The 16,455-nt window shown below is 52.9% G+C and overlaps 2 protein-coding genes across 2 annotated transcripts; both read right to left on the reverse strand.

The window, feature by feature from the left end:
- Positions 1–1,390: 1,390 nt before the first annotated feature.
- Positions 1,391–9,261, reverse strand: LOC119221756 (fibronectin-like). The gene is made up of 12 exons (XM_037477815.2): positions 9,191–9,261; positions 8,748–8,839; positions 6,415–6,711; positions 4,152–4,563; positions 3,746–4,000; positions 3,405–3,656; positions 3,191–3,317; positions 2,889–3,037; positions 2,531–2,785; positions 2,128–2,391; positions 1,906–2,003; positions 1,391–1,779 (listed from the first exon to the last, which is right to left on the reverse strand). Exons 1-12 carry the CDS (start codon positions 9,234–9,236, stop codon positions 1,702–1,704), a joined length of 2,325 nt encoding a protein of 774 aa, XP_037333712.2. The 5' UTR covers positions 9,237–9,261; the 3' UTR covers positions 1,391–1,701.
- A 2,292-nt stretch (positions 9,262–11,553) lies between these two features.
- LOC119222590 (receptor-type tyrosine-protein phosphatase eta-like) lies at positions 11,554–13,049 on the reverse strand. The gene is made up of 4 exons (XM_062561344.1): positions 12,584–13,049; positions 12,244–12,495; positions 12,029–12,155; positions 11,554–11,875 (listed from the first exon to the last, which is right to left on the reverse strand). The coding sequence occupies exons 1-4, from the start codon at positions 12,969–12,971 to the stop codon at positions 11,704–11,706; spliced, it is 939 nt and encodes a 312-aa protein (XP_062417328.1). The 5' UTR covers positions 12,972–13,049; the 3' UTR covers positions 11,554–11,703.
- Positions 13,050–16,455: the final 3,406 nt, after the last annotated feature.

A 16,455-nucleotide genomic window follows, 5' to 3' on the forward strand; every position in this document is an offset into this window, starting at 1 on the left:
CACCGACGGGGACATTTGTGTTGGGGCACTGATGGACGTTACAGAGCGAGGGGGACGGCTCAAAGTTTATGGAACGATTCAAAGATATTCAGTTTAAATGGGATAGGAATAATGGTGACGTCTGGGAGGCGGGCGCAGAGAATGAAAAGTCACATAACAAAAAAAGGATGGAAGAAAAATATTATAGGCTCGGAATCCGACCGATTTTTTAGCCAATTTTATAACTACATAGAACTTTAGCTTCACTTTGGGATGGGAAGCAAGTTCCTCCCTTCAACACTTTATTCCATCTTTAAAAACTGGAGGCATTTTTAAAGAAATACATTTAAGAGGAAATACTCACAGAAAACCAAAATAAACATCCCCTCCTTGAGACATAACTCGGCCATATTAGAATCCAGTAGATTCCTGATTTCAGGTCAGCAGCTGTAAATTTAAATAATATAAAAAGTTATATTTAAACATGAAGTCACACTAACGACGTACACCTCACTACTCACCAGTGTATCAGATGTGACTGCGTCCCTCGTTGGGAGGAAATGATACATCAGAATGCAGCTTTATGTGATCAACAGCAGCACATTTAAATAGCAACACACTACTCCATTCAACACAGGGACAAAAAAAAGCCCCGTTGTGTTTGTATCTTCCAAACATGCAAAGTACCAATATGGAAAATGGGGATTAATATTAGTGCAATAAAGTGAGCGAGCAAGGATACAGACACAGAAAACATTGGTACACAGAATACAAGAGTTAATAGGAATGTATTTTTAAAGCTTTGTATAACAAAATGCAAATTGGTAATCAGGCACAGTCGAGGTCCCAACCCGATTACCCCATTTAATACAAAAGCGAAAGTTTGGAATAAACCAGACGACGAGGACGTTTGTTTCTGCGGGTGAAGGCTCTGAGCAGCAGCCGCTTCCCGCTGGAAGGCGCAGCCGCCTCGTGTTTCACGGTCACCGGGGGCTTGGACTTGCTGAGACAGGAGAGCGGGACAAAGCCATGTGTCGGGAGGGAAGAGGACACAGATTTCAAATTGAATTTAAAGGACACAACCACCTCAGTTGCTCAGGTGGGGGGGGGGGGGGGGGGTCTGATTTAAACATTGTGCACAGCGACCTCTAGTGGCAGGTAATCTCTACAACCGTAGAAGCTCAAATCCAGGGTTGGACTTTAAATATCACGTGAAAGACTACCAGCCATAATGTGTCGGCCATGCACAATGTTAAATGAGTGACCAAATATAAGTAAAAGTTCACAAAGGTTTGGTGAAATTGCAGTGAACCTTACAGGAACATTGCGGTTAGTATTCTCTAATCCAGCCAATGAAGACTTTGAATAACATTTAGGTGATATCAGACAGAAATCTTTATTGGACACAGTTAAACATGATAAAATACATTCTTATGATGATTTTGAATTGAATTTCAAAAGTATAATAATTTTTTTTTTAGCATTGTATTTTTGCTATTGGTGCATAGTTAGATAAATGGAGAAAAGACAAGAGTCAGCTCAATAAAGCTGAAAATAGATTGAAATTAAATCTAGATTGTTTTTTTTACTAATGACACAAGGCATAATATTTCATTTCCTGAGCGGCCCGTACAGGGCAAAAAAAACAAAAAACTAGATAGAAAACAGTTAAAATACCTTCACCAATTGCATCAAGAATGATATTTATACAAATTATTATGGTTATCCTTTGCTTTCAGGTTCTTTCTTAAGTTCCCAGACCACGCCGTCCCCCAAATGCTTCCTGAAATGTTCTTCTAACTGCAACAAAACACAAACACAAGCTGCTTAAGGAAACCCTTCCGAAAAAGTGGATTCATGAAAACACAAATGTGAGCCGTATCACTGCATCAAGTTGCCCTTTTACGTACGTGGAGACTAACGTACCTCTTTGAATACACCGTTCCGGGTGTCCGTCTCAGCGCAGAGGAGAGACTGAGCCGAGGAGCACATCATGGACAGGACGATCTCCTCCTCCACGGCAACTGTGGAAACAAAGTGCGAGATGAGCGACCAGCAGCGTTGCCTCCGGTCAGCTTTTGAAATTGAGTGTTGCTTTAGATACCAACGGGGCTAAAAGTGGGGACCTTTGAGGTCCGAGAGGCTCACCGGTGTAATCTGAAGCAACCGCTGGATCACTTGTCTGGTTATTCGCCACGATGCGCACTTCAAAGTCGTACTTGGTGCCCGAGTTCAAGCCGCTGAACGTGTGGGAGGTTGCGCTGACCACATCAGAAAAGTCGTGGCCCCAGAAGGCGGAGTGGAGTTGGACGGAGTAATTCACTTTGGCTATGTTTTTGGGGGGGCTCCACTCGAAGGTGAGCGCGTGTTCGCCGAAGGACTTGAGCCTGGCGTCAGTGGGCGGCACCAGACCTGCGGCGAAATACAAAAAGGAGGAGAGGGACAAAGTGTGTTCAAAACGGCCTTCAACGGGGGGGGGGGGGGGGGGGGGGGAGAACTCCGCCTGCAAGTCCGGCAAGTTACTCCAACACCGAGGGCCAAAGTGACTCACTGGTGAACGTGGAGGCTTTCACCGGTAGGCTGCTCAGATTTCCCACAACGGCAGAGACGTTCACCGCGTAACTGGCTGCCGCCGTCAGTCCGTCAAAGTGCTGGGTGGTCGCGGGGCCGGTGGTGTTTTTCTCGTTCACGACCGCGTCATCCAGCAGCAGCCTCACAGTGAAGAATTCCGCGGTGGGCGGGCTCCAACGGGCTTCGAGGGTGTTGTGCGTGGAGGTCAAAGACAGGTTTGAAACCGGTTTGGGAGCTGCACGGGGGAGTCACAATTAGTCAGATCAGATCAGTGAGATGCGACAGTTCCACAGAAAAAAAACTGACAAAAAAGGGCTAAACCAGAAGCCCGGAGTTACTGGTGTAGCTGTCGATGGTCACGTTGTCTCCCTCCAGAGCGTCATGGTTCGTCAGGGCCGTCACGGTGAGTTTTATCCTTGTGCCGGGCGGCAGCGACGTCACCTTCACCTCCGTTTGCGTCACATTTCCACTAAACAGCAGGCTAGGACTGTAGTAAAGTAAAAGACCATTTTACGTACATTTCAAAAGCCCGGATGTAGAAGATGTAAAACCAGAGCCGTCTGTAGCCATAAGCAGGAGCATGGCTACAGACAACTAAACAGTAAGTAGAGTACATTGTGGACTGCATGCAGATACATACGGATCACCACTAGCCGTCGTGGCCTTCACTCTGTAACCGGTGGTGTGTCCCTTGGGCTCCACCCACTTCAGCACCACTGAGCAGTGCTTGTTCCCTGACACCTGTAGGCCGGACACCTTCCCGGGCCCTGAAAGTCGTTCTTGTCAGACGTCTCTTGTTCGGATTTGAATAGAATCCCCCCCCCACTAGCGCATCGCGCTTGAGTCGAACTCACTGGTGTACGCTGTGACGCTGGACTCGTCGCTCCTGGTGGAGCTGCCGTTGACCGCCGAGAGGACGGTGAAAGTGTGCAGCGTCCCGGGGGTCAAGTTGACGACCACGGTGCCTTCCGTTTGGCTTCGACCCGTCTCCACGCCCTCGGATTCGACGCTGTAGAGTTCCACGTTTCCATCCGGTTTGCTCCAGTTCAGGGCCACGCTGGTTTCGGTCACTTGGACGGCGGCGAGGTTCTCCACTTTGTTGGGTCCTGAGAAGAGATCAAAGAGATCAGTTCCCTGAAGAACAAAAAGGGGGGGGGGGGGGGGTGGACAAAGGCCAAACAGGAGGCAAACCCACTGGTGTAGAAGGCGGTCTGCTGCGGGTGCTTTTCTCTCTGGCCCTTAACCGGGAACACGCGCACCGCGTGGAGGGATCCCGGCGTCAGGTCGGCGAGGTTGAGGCTTGTCGCGTTGGTCACCATCTGGTTGACCTTACGCTCGCCGACCTCGACTTTAACCCGGTAGTGGTCGATGGTGCCGGGAAAGGGGAGCCACGTCAGAACGGCACTCTCAGAGGTGAGCCCGGTCACGTCGACATGGCCGGGGAAGCGATCTGAGGTTCGGGAAGGAGCGGAGTTCAGTTCCACTACGAATACTACGAATGTTTGAATTATTGAGTCAACAAATGTGTCCTGAAGACCTCCAACGACAAATGCTGATGTTGTCACACATGTACGCATCATTTACAATGTATCGAGTCCTACCTTCATAACACACAAAGGAAAGCCGCTCAGAGCAGCTCCGTTCGACCCAGGCCCCGAAGCTCAGCAGGGCCACGCACAAGTCCACCACGTAGTCCCCCGCGTCCTCTGCTTCCTCTGTCACCGCGCCGGGTCCGGCCGAGCTTGCCACAGTTGGATCCGTCACGTTCGGGAGTCCGTCGTAGCTCGCCACAGTTGGATCCGTCACGTTCGGGAGTCCGGCGGAGCTCGCCACAGTTGGATCCGTCACGTTCGGGAGTCCGTCGAAGCTCGCCACAGTTGGATCAGTAACGTTCGTGAATCCGGCGCAGGTCGCCACAGTTGGATCCGTCACGTTCGGGAATCCGGCGTAACTCGCCACAATTGGATCCGTCACGGTCGGGAGTCCGGCGGAGCTCGCCACAGTTGGACCCGTCTCGTTCGGGAGTGCGCTGAAGCTCGCCACAGTTGGATAAGTACTGTTTGGGCGTCCGGCGGAGCTCGCCACAGTTGGCTCCGTCACGTTCGGGAGTCCGGCGGAGCTCGCCACAGTTGGATCAGTAACGTTCGGGAGTCCGGCGAAGCTCGCCACAGTTGGATCCGTCACGTTCGGGAGTCCGGCGGAGCTCGCCACAGTTGGATCCGTCACGTTCGGGAGTCCAGGGGAGCTCGCCACAGTTGGATCCGTCACGTTCGGGAGTCCGGCGGAGCTCGCCACAGTTGGATCAGTAACGTTCGGGAGTCCGGCGGAGCTCGCCACAGTTGGATCCGTCACGTTCGGGAGTCCGGCGGGGCTCGCCACAGTTGGATCAGTAACGTTCGGGAGTCCGGCGGAGCTCGCCACAGTTGGATCCGTCACGTTCGGGAGTCCGCTGGAGCTCGCCACAGTTGGATCCGTCACCACGACGGGTCCGGCGGAGCTCGCCACAGTTGGATCCGTCACGTTCAAGAGTCCGTCGAAGCTCGCCACAGTTGGATCCGTCACGTTCGGGAATCCGGCGTAGGTCGCCACAGTTGGATCCGTCACTTTCGGGAGTCCGCTGGAGCTCGCCACAGTTGGATCCGTCACGTTCGGGAGTCCGGCCGAGCTCGCCACAGTTGGATCAGTAACGTTCGGGAATCCGGCGTAGGTCGCCACAGTTGGATCAGTAACGTTCGGGAATCCGGCGTAGGTCGCCTCAGTTGGATCCGTCACTTTCGGGAGTCCGCTGGAGCTCGCCACAGTTGGATCCGTCACGTTCGGGAATCCGGCGTAACTCGCCACAGTTGGATCCGTCACGGTCGGGAGTCCGGCGGAGCTCGCCACAGTTGGACCCGTCTCGTTCGGGAGTCCGGCGGAGCTCGCCACAATTGGATAAGTACTGTTCGGGAGTCCGCTGGAGCTCGCCACAGTTGGACCCGTCTCGTTCGGGAGTCCGCTGAAGCTCGCCACAGTTGGATAAGTACTGTTCGGGAGTCCGCTGGAGCTCGCCACAGTTAGACCCGTCTCGTTCGGGAGTCCGCTGAAGCTCGCCACAGTTGGATAAGTACTGTTCGGGCGTCCGCTGGAGCTCGCCACAGTTGGATCAGTCACGTTCGGGAGTCCGGCGGAGCTCGCCACAGTTGGATCAGTAACGTTCAGGAGTCCGGCGAAGCTCGCCACAGTTGGATCCGTCACGTTCGGGAGTCCGGCGGAGCTCGCCACAGTTGGATAAGTACTGTTCGGGAGTCCGCTGGAGCTCGCCACAGTTGGACCCGTCTCGTTCGGGAGTCCGCTGAAGCTCGCCACAGTTGGATAAGTACTGTTCGGGCGTCCGCTGGAGCTCGCCACAGTTGGATCCGTCACGTTCGGGAGTCCGGCGGAGCTCGCCACAGTTGGATCCGTCACGTTCGGGAGTCCGGCGGAGCTCGTCACAGTTGGATCAGTAACGTTCGGGAGTCCGGCGAAGCTCGCCACAGTTGGATCAGTAACGTTCGGAAGTCCGGCGTAGCTCGCTACAGTTGGATCCGTCACGTTCGGGAGTCCGGCGGAGCTCGCCACAGTTGGATCCGTCACGTTCGGGAGTCCGGCGGAGCTCGCCACAGTTGGATCCGTCACGTTCGGGAGTCCGGCGAAGCTCGCCACAGTTGGATCAGTAACGTTCGGAAGTCCGGCGTAGCTCGCTACAGTTGGATCCGTCACGTTCGGGAGTCCGGCGGAGCTCGCCACAGTTGGATCCGTCACGTTCGGAAGTCCGGCGGAGCTCGCCACAGTTGGATCCGTCACGTTCGGGAGTCCGCTGGAGCTCGCCACAGTTGGATCCGTCACGTTCGGGGGTGCGGCGAAGCTCGTCATGTTCGAGCTGGTGAATTGGGTGGTGGAGGTGGTGGTGGAGGTGATGGTGGCCGCCGCCGGACAGTTGGCGCTCTTCTGGAGGACAGGCGAGCCGGGGTACCAGTTCTGGAAGAGGAGGAGCTCCCCGTCGGCCCAGCGGGACCAGAACGCGCTGGAGCTGACGGCGTCGGAGAAGTTCCTGCGGAGGCCGATCCAGCTGGCGGAGGAGAGGTTCAGGGTGATGGTTTTGATGTTTTCAGGGGTCACCGTCGCCAGCTCTTTGAAATGGACCTGACAGGACGTGGAAGTCATTCATTACTGTCGAAGCAGCTTTTGAACTCATGAGGTAGAATTAAATTGGCGCGTTGAACATGTGTGCCAGTCAGGGTTCGAAATGAGGGGGATCTGGGGGGGTCCCGGACCCCCTATAAGTCATTGGGGACCCCCTATAAGAATTTTTTTTTAGATTTTAGGGGGTCCCCGACAAATATTTTTAACAATAAAAATTATTGTGAAAATTATAGGTCTTTAGTGAAGTTTTATAATTATAATAGGGCTCTCAAATGATTAAACATTTTAATCAAATTAATCCGAATTTTGAGTGGATTAATCACCATTTGCAATTACACCTGAATCCTAACCATTTTTTCTTTCTGAAATGCATACCAAATTATTATTATTATCATCATTATTATTTTTACATAAATACATGTCATGATATTACATGATATTTGACTTGGTTTAATTCATCCCAGAAAATAATCAAAGCAATGTTATTTGATAAGTTACAGACTGATTTCCCTGCATGGCTCTAAAAGGGTCTCGAGTCTCTGCAGTTTATCCCACTTTGCTGTGGTCGGCAAAACGAGTTTGAGCTCCTGATGGTCCAGGGCTGCGAGGACCAGACATGTCAACCCTCCCGATATTTCCGGGAGACTCCCGAATTTCAAAGCCCCTTTCCGAAAATCTCCCGGACCAACCTTTCTCCCGAATTTCTCTCGATTTCCACCCGGACAACAATATTGCTCCACCGTCCGTCACTGGGCGCGCCGTTTCAGACGGAACAATAATAAAGGTTACACCTTGAAGTCGAGTGCGGCAATTAGAACGGAAAAAGATGAGACTGGCGCTGCAAAGAAAACCGCTAGCACCTCCCCACCCCCCCGTTGACCGCTAGCACCCGCACCTCCCCGGTCTCCCTAATTCTGAGGTCTCAAGGTTGGCAAGTATGGCGATGACGGCCTCTTTATTTCTGCTCACGCGCTTGATCATTTCCAGCGTCGAATTCCAACGTGTTGGAACATTTTGCTATTGTGTTGGTCAAATGATCTGAGGTTGATTTGGTTTATGGCCTGCGAACATTCAGCGTGGACTGGCGCAAAAGACTTGCTGAACCTGACGGCCTGACATATGCCTACAGGTGGCAGTAATGTGTTGTATAGGATGAAGTGCATTCCCTAGAGGAAGAGGTACTTTCCTGACCTGAATAATTTGTCACCGCCCATGCGTGAAATGTGTTTAAAAAATTGACAACAAACTAATTAACGTCGTTAACGCGCTATTTTTAACAGCCCTACTTTATAACAATAATTCATTGGGCAGCAATCAGGGCAGCTAATAGCATCACAGATTGTTGTTGTGGTCTATGGCGCAGACACGTAGGTTATTGTTTAACGCTGCAAAAACGAAGCCTCACAAAAAGTGAAATCCCTCATGAAAATGCTGTAAGTGCTTCGATTATGTTTATATCTCCATAATAATGGCTTATTATAGTAAAATATTTGGAGTTGGTGTTCCTATATCAAAAGTTGCATTAACTAGCTTAGATACCCAGTGTAACGTAATGATTAGAAGAGTTTCTTGCTGTATGTGTATGAAGCCAAAACAACCTGCCAGCTAACAGCAGCACATTCACAACCATATTGATGAAAATCTACAAAACGCATCACAAATCCATTGCAGCGTTCACAAGTGTATAAGTGAGCACTACATAATTTAGGTAACTTAGTTAACTTCCTTGCTCAATGAAAGAATGACCTGTTATCCACTTTGTCATGTCAGGGATTTGTATAAGGTGCTGTAACTTTGTTGCTCCAGAATTAGAGGGTTAGCGGTTTGATTATAGCCAATCCACTTCTCCAGACACCACTACAATTCTGGGACTTCAAAATATGTCAATATAATTTTGCCTGCAGTATATAGTGTAGCAAGGTAGTCTTCAATATTTGTTATAGTTACATTTTAGGGGACCCCCCAAGAGTCCTAAGTAATTTCGAACCCTGGTGCCAGTTCCTGATTAGATGGTGGGGTGAGTGCTGCGTGTGTACCTGGCAGTAGCTCCTGGCCTCGTACCACGTCAGGTACTCGGCGTTGGGGACAAAGTAGTCCCGCTGCGCAGCGCTGCAGGTGAACACCAGAGCTGAAACACACCGACGGGGACATTTGTGTTGGGGCACTGATGGACGTTACAGAGCGAGGGGGACGGCTCAAAGTTTATGGAAAGATTCAAAGATATTCAGTTTAAATGGGATAGGAATAATGGTGACGTCTGGGAGGCGGGCGCAGAGAATGAAAAGTCACATAACAAAAAAAGGATGGAAGAAAAATATTATAGGCTCGGAATCCGACCAATTTTTTAGCCAATTTTATAACTACATAGAACTTTAGCTTCACTTTGGGATGGGAAGCAAGTTCCTCCCTTCAACACTTTATTCCATCTTTAAAAACTGGAGGCATTTTTAAAGAAATACATTTAAGAGGAAATACTCACAGAAAACCAAAATAAACATCCCCTCCTTGAGACATAACTCGGCCATATTAGAATCCAGTAGATTCCTGATTTCAGGTCAGCAGCTGTAAATTTAAATAATATAAAAAGTTATATTTAAACATGAAGTCACACTAACGACGTACACCTCACTACTCACCAGTGTATCAGATGTGACTGCGTCCCTCGTTGGGAGGAAACGATACATCAGAATGCAGCTTTATGTGATCAACAGCAGCACATTTGAATAGCAACACACTACTCCATTCAACACAGGGACAAAAAAAGCCCCATTGTGTTTGTATCTTCCAAACATGCAAAGTACCAATATGCAAAACGGGGATTAATATTAGTGCAATAAAGTGAGCGAGCAAGGATACAGACACAGAAAACATTGGTACACAGAAAACAAGAGTTAATAGGAATGTATTTTTAAAGCTTTGTATAACAAAATGCAAATTGGTAATCAGGCACAGTCGAGGTCCCAACCCGATTACCCCATTTAATACAAAAGCGAAAGTTTGGAATAAACCAGACGACGAGGACGTTTGTTTCTGCGGGTGAAGGCTCTGAGCAGCAGCCGCTTCCCGCTGGAAGGCGCAGCCGCCTCGTGTTTCACGGTCACCGGGGGCTTGGACTTGCTGAGACAGGAGAGCGGGACAAAGCCATGTGTCGGGAGGGAAGAGGACACAGATTTCAAATTTAATTTAAAGGACACAACCACCTCAGTTGCTCAGGGGGGGGGGGGGGGGGTCTGATTTAAACATTGTGCACAGTGACCTCTAGTGGCAGGTAATCTCTACAACAGTAGAAGCTCAAATCCAGGGTTGGACTTTAATTATCACGTGAAAGACTACCAGCCACAATGTGTCGGCCATGCACAATGTTAAATGAGTGACCAAATATAAGTAAAAGTTCACAAAGGTTTGGTGAAATTGCAGTGAACCTTACAGGAACATTGCGGTTAGTATTCTCTAATCCAGCCAATGAAGACTTTGAATAACATTTAGGTGATATCAGACAGAAATCTTTATTGGACACAGTTAAACATGATAAAATACATTCTTATGATGATTTTAAATTGAATTTCAAAAGTATAATAGTTTTTTTTTAGCATTGTATTTTTGCTATTGGTGCATAGTTAGATAAATGGAGAAAAGACAAGAGTCAGCTCAATAAAGCTGAAAATAGATTGAAATTAAATCTAGATTGTTTTTTTACTAATGACACAAGGCATAATATTTCATTTCTTGAGCGGCCCGTACAGTGCAAAAAAAACAAAAAACAAGATAGAAAAGAGTTAAAATACCTTCACCAATTGCATCAAGAATGATATTTATACAAATTATTATAGTTATCCTTTACTTTCAGGTTCCTGCTTAAGTTCCCAGACCACGCCGTCCCCCAAATGCTTCCTGAAATGTTCTTCTAACTGCAACAAAACACACAAACACAAGCTGCTTAAGGAAACCCTTCCGAAAAAGTGGATTCATGAAAACACAAATGTGAGCCGTATCACTGCATCAAGTTGCCCTTTTCCGTACGTGGAGACTAACGTACCTCTTTGAATACACCGTTCCGGGTGTCCGTCTCAGCGCAGAGGAGAGACTGAGCCGAGGAGCACATCATGGACAGGACGATCTCCTCCTCCACGGCAACTGTGGAAACAAAGCGCGAGATGAGCGACCAACAGCGTTGCCTCCGGTCAGCTTTTGAAATTGAGTGTTGCTTTAGATACCAACGGGGCTAAAAGTGGGGACCTTTGAGGTCCGAGAGGCTCACCGGTGTAACCTGAAGCAACCGCTGGATCACTTGTCTGGTTATTCGCCACGACGCGCACTTCAAAGTCGTACTTGGTGCCCGAGTTCAAGCCGCTGAACGTGTGGGAGGTTGCGCTGACCACATCAGAAAAGTCGTGGCCCCAGAAGGCGGAGTGGAGTCGGACGGAGTAATTCACTTTGGCTATGTTTTTGGGGGGGCTCCACTCGAAGGTGAGCGCGTGTTCGCCGAAGGACTTGAGCCTGGCGTTAGTGGGCGGCACCAGACCTGCGGCGAAATACAAAAAGGAGGAGAGGGACAAAGTGTGTTCAAAACGGCCTTCAACAGGGGGGGGGGGGGGGGGGGAGAACTCCGCCTGCAAGTCCGGCAAGTTACTCCAACACCGAGGGCCAAAGTGACTCACTGGTGAACGTGGAGGCTTTCACCGGTAGGCTGCTCAGATTTCCCACAACGGCAGAGACGTTCACCGCGTAACTGGCTGCCGCCGTCAGTCCGTCAAAGTGCTGGGTGGTCGCGGGGCCGGTGGTGTTTTTCTCGTTCACGACCGCGTCATCCAGCAGCAGCCTCACGGTGAAGAATTCCGCGGTGGGAGGGCTCCAACGGGCTTCGAGGGTGTTGTGCGTGGAGGTCAAAGACAGGTTTGAAACCGGGTTGGGAGCTGCACGGAGGAGTCACAATTAGTCAGATCAGATCAGTGAGATGCGACAGTTCAAAGGAAAAAAAACTGAAAAAAAGGGCTAAACCAGAAGCCCGGAGTTACTGGTGTAGCTGTCGATGGTCACGTTGTCTCCCTCCAGAGCGTCATGGTTCGTCAGGGCCGTCACGGTGAGTTTTATCCTTGTGCCGGGCGGCAGCGACGTCACCTTCACCTCCGTTTGCGTCACATTTCCACTAAACAGCAGGCAAGGACTGTAGTAAAGTAAAAGAAAAATTTACGTACATTTCAAAAGCCCGGATGAAGAAAATGGAAAACCAGAGGCGTCTGTAGCCATGAGCAGGAGCATGGCTACAGACAACTAAACAGTAAGTAGAGTACATTGTGGACTGCATGCAGATACATACGGATCACCACTAGCCGTCGTGGCCTTCACTCTGTAACCGGTGGTGTGTCCCTTGGGTTTCACCCACTTCAGCACCACTGAGCAGTGCGTGTTCCCTGACACCTGCAGGCCGGACACCTTCCCGGGCCCTGAAAGTCGTTCTGGTCAGACGTCTCTTGTTCGGATTTGAATAGAATCCCCCCCCCCACTAGCGCATCGCGCTTGAGTCGAACTCACTGGTGTACGCTGCGACGCTGGACTCGTCGCTCCTGGTGGAGCTGCCGTTGACCGCCGAGAGGACGGCGAAAGTGTGCAGCGTCCCGGGGGTCAAGTTGACGACCACGGTGCCCTCCGTTTGGCTTCGACCCGTCTCCACGCCCTCGGATTCGACGCTGTAGAGTTCCACGTTTCCGTCCGGTTTGCTCCAGTTCAGGGCCACGCTGGTTTCGGTCACTTGGACGGCGGCGAGGTTCTCCACTTTGTTGGGTCCTGAGAAGAGATCAAAGAGATCAGTTCCCTGAAGAACAAAAAGGGGGGGGGGGGAGGTGGACAAAGGCCAAACAGGAGGCAAACCCACTGGTGTAGAAGGCGGTCTGCTGCGGGTGCTTTTCTCTCTGGCCCTTAACCGGGAACACGCGGACCGCGTGGAGGGATCCCGGCGTCAGGTCGGCAAGGTCGAGGCTTGTCGCGTTGGTCACCATCTGGTTGACCTTGAGCTCTCCGCCGACCTCGACTTCAACCTGGTAGCGGTCGATGGTGCCAGGAAAGGGGAGCCACGTCAGAACGGCACTCTGAGAGGTGAGCCTGGTCACGTCGACGCGGCCGGGGAAGCGATCTGAGGTTCGGGAAGGAGCGGAGTTCAGTCCCACTACGAATACTACGAATGTTTGAATTATTGAGTCAACAAATGTGTCCTGAAGATCTCCAACGACAAATCCTGATGTTGTCACACATGTACGCATCATTTACAATGTATCGAGTCCTACCTTCATAACACACAAAGGAAAGCCGCTCAGAGCAGCTCCTTTTGACCCAGGCCCCGAAGCTCAGCATGGCCACGCACAAGTCCACCACGTAGTCCCCCGCGTCCTCTGCTTCCTCTGTCACCACGACGGGTCCGGCGGAGCTCGCCACAGTTGGATCAGTAACGTTCGGGAGTCCGCCGTAGTTCGCCACAGTTGGATCCGTCACGTTCGGGAGTCTGCTGGAGCTCGCCACAGTTGGATCAGTAACGTTCGGGAGTCCGGCGGAGCTCGCCACAGTTGGATCCGTCACGTTTGGGAGTCCGTCGAAGCTCGCCACAGTTGGATCAGTCACGTTCGGGAATCCGGCATAGGTCGCCACAGTTGGATCCGTCACGTTCGGGAGTCCGCTGGAGCTCGCCACAGTTGGATCAGTCACGTTCGGGAATCCGGCGTAACTCGCCACAGTTGGATCCGTCACGTTCGGGAATCCGGCGGAGCTCGCCACAGTTGGATCCGTCACGTTCGGGAATCCGGCATAGCTCGCCACAGTTGGATCCGTCTCGTTCGGGAATCCGGCGTAACTCGCCACAGTTGGACCCGTCTCGTTCGGGAGTCCGCTGAAGCTCGCCACAGTTGGATAAGTACTGTTCGGGAGTCCGGCGGAGCTCGCCACAGTTGGATCCGTCACGTTCGGGAGTCCGCTGGAGCTCGCCACAGTTGGATCCGTAACGTTCGGGAGGCCGCTGGAGCTCGCCACAGTTGGATCCGTCACCACGACGGGTCCGGCGGAGCTCGCCACAGTTGGATCCGTCACGTTCGGGAATCCGGCGTAACTCGCCACAGTTGGATCAGTAACGTTCGGGAGTCCGGCGGAGCTTGCCACAGTTGGATCCGTAACGTTCGGGAGTCCGCTGGAGCTCGCCACAGTTGGATCCGTAACGTTCGGGAGTCCGCTGGAGCTCGCCACAGTTGGATCCGTCACCACGACGGGTCCGGCGGAGCTCGCCACAGTTGGATCCGTCACGTTCGGGAATCCGGCGTAACTCGCCACAGTTGGATCAGTAACGTTCGGGAGTCCGGCGGAGCTCGCCACAGTTGGATCCGTAACGTTCGGGAGTCCGCTGGAGCTCGCCACAGTTGGATCCGTAACGTTCGGGAGGCCGCTGGAGCTCGCCACAGTTGGATCCGTCACCACGACGGGTCCGGCGGAGCTCGCCACAGTTGGATCCGTCACGTTCGGGAATCCGGCGTAACTCGCCACAGTTGGATCAGTAACGTTCGGGAGTCCGGCGGAGCTTGCCACAGTTGGATCCGTAACGTTCGGGAGTCCGCTGGAGCTCGCCACAGTTGGATCCGTAGCGTTCGGGAGTCCGCTGGAGCTCGCCACAGTTGGATCCGTCACCACGACGGGTCCGGCGGAGCTCGCCACAGTTGGATCCGTCACGTTCGGGAATCCGGCGTAACTCGCCACAGTTGGATCAGTAACGTTCGGGAGTCCGGCGGAGCTCGCCACAGTTGGATCCGTAACGTTCGGGAGTCCGGCGGAGCTCGCCACAGTTGGATCAGTAACGTTCGTGAGTCCGGCGGAGCTTGCCACAGTTGGATCCGTCACGGTCGGGAGTCCGCTGAAGCTCGCCACAGTTGGATAAGTACTGTTCGGGCTTCCGCTGGAGCTCGCCACAGTTGGATCCGTAACGTTCGGGAGTCCGGCGGAGCTCGCCACAGTTGGATCAGTAACGTTCGTGAGTCCGGCGGAGCTTGCCACAGTTGGATCCGTCACGGTCGGGAGTCCGCTGAAGCTCGCCACAGTTGGATAAGTACTGTTCGGGCTTCCGCTGGAGCTCGCCACAGTTGGATCCGTCACGTTCGGGAGTCCGGCGGAGCTCGCCACAGTTGGATCCGTCACGTTCGGGAATCCGGCGTAACTCGCCACAGTTGGATCAGTAACGTTCGGGAGTCCGGCGGAGCTTGCCACAGTTGGATCCGTAACGTTCGGGAGTCCGCTGGAGCTCGCCACAGTTGGATCCGTAACGTTCGGGAGGCCGCTGGAGCTCGCCACAGTTGGATCCGTCACCACGACGGGTCCGGCGGAGCTCGCCACAGTTGGATCCGTCACGTTCGGGAATCCGGCGTAACTCGCCACAGTTGGATCAGTAACGTTCGGGAGTCCGGCGGAGCTCGCCACAGTTGGATCCGTAACGTTCGGGAGTCCGCTGGAGCTCGCCACAGTTGGATCCGTAACGTTCGGGAGGCCGCTGGAGCTCGCCACAGTTGGATCCGTCACCACGACGGGTCCGGCGGAGCTCGCCACAGTTGGATCCGTCACGTTCGGGAATCCGGCGTAACTCGCCACAGTTGGATCAGTAACGTTCGGGAGTCCGGCGGAGCTCGCCACAGTTGGATCCGTAACGTTCGGGAGTCCGCTGGAGCTCGCCACAGTTGGATCCGTAACGTTCGGGAGGCCGCTGGAGCTCGCCACAGTTGGATCCGTCACCACGACGGGTCCGGCGGAGCTCGCCACAGTTGGATCCGTCACGTTCGGGAATCCGGCGTAACTCGCCACAGTTGGATCAGTAACGTTCGGGAGTCCGGCGGAGCTTGCCACAGTTGGATCCGTAACGTTCGGGAGTCCGCTGGTGCTCGCCACAGTTGGATCCGTAACGTTCGGGAGTCCGCTGGAGCTCGCCACAGTTGGATCCGTCACCACGACGGGTCCGGCGGAGCTCGCCACAGTTGGATCCGTCACGTTCGGGAATCCGGCGTAACTCGCCACAGTTGGATCAGTAACGTTCGGGAGTCCGGCGGAGCTCGCCACAGTTGGATCCGTAACGTTCGGGAGTCCGGCGGAGCTCGCCACAGTTGGATCAGTAACGTTCGTGAGTCCGGCGGAGCTTGCCACAGTTGGATCCGTCACGGTCGGGAGTCCGCTGAAGCTCGCCACAGTTGGATAAGTACTGTTCGGGCTTCCGCTGGAGCTCGCCACAGTTGGATCCGTCACGTTCGGGAGTCCGGCGGAGCTCGCCACAGTTGGATCCGTCACGTTCGGGAGTCCGGCGGAGCTGGACACAGTTGGATCCGTCACGTTCGGGAGTCCGGCGGAGCTGGACACAGTTGGATCCGTCACGTTCGGGAGTCCGGCGGAGCTCGCCACAGTTGGATCAGTAACGTTCGGGAGTCCGCTGGAGCTCGCCATAGTTGGATCCGTAACGTTTGGGAGTCCGCTGGAGCTCGCCACAGTTGGATCTGTCACCACGACGGGTCCGGCGGAGCTTGCCACAGTTGGATCAGTAACGTTCGGGAGTCCGGCGGAGCTCGCCACAGTTGGATCCGTCACGGTCGGGAGTCCGGCGGAGCTCGCCACAGTTGGACCCGTCTCGTTCGGGAGTCCGCTGGAGCTCGCCACAGTTGGATAAGTACTGTTCGGGAGTCCGGCGGAGCTCGCCACAGTTGGATCCGTCACGTTCGGGAGTCCGGCGGAGCTCGC

The sequence above is a fragment of the Pungitius pungitius genome, chromosome 1 (assembly GCF_949316345.1).
Source record: "Pungitius pungitius chromosome 1, fPunPun2.1, whole genome shotgun sequence".
Lineage (NCBI taxonomy): Eukaryota > Metazoa > Chordata > Actinopteri > Perciformes > Gasterosteidae > Pungitius > Pungitius pungitius.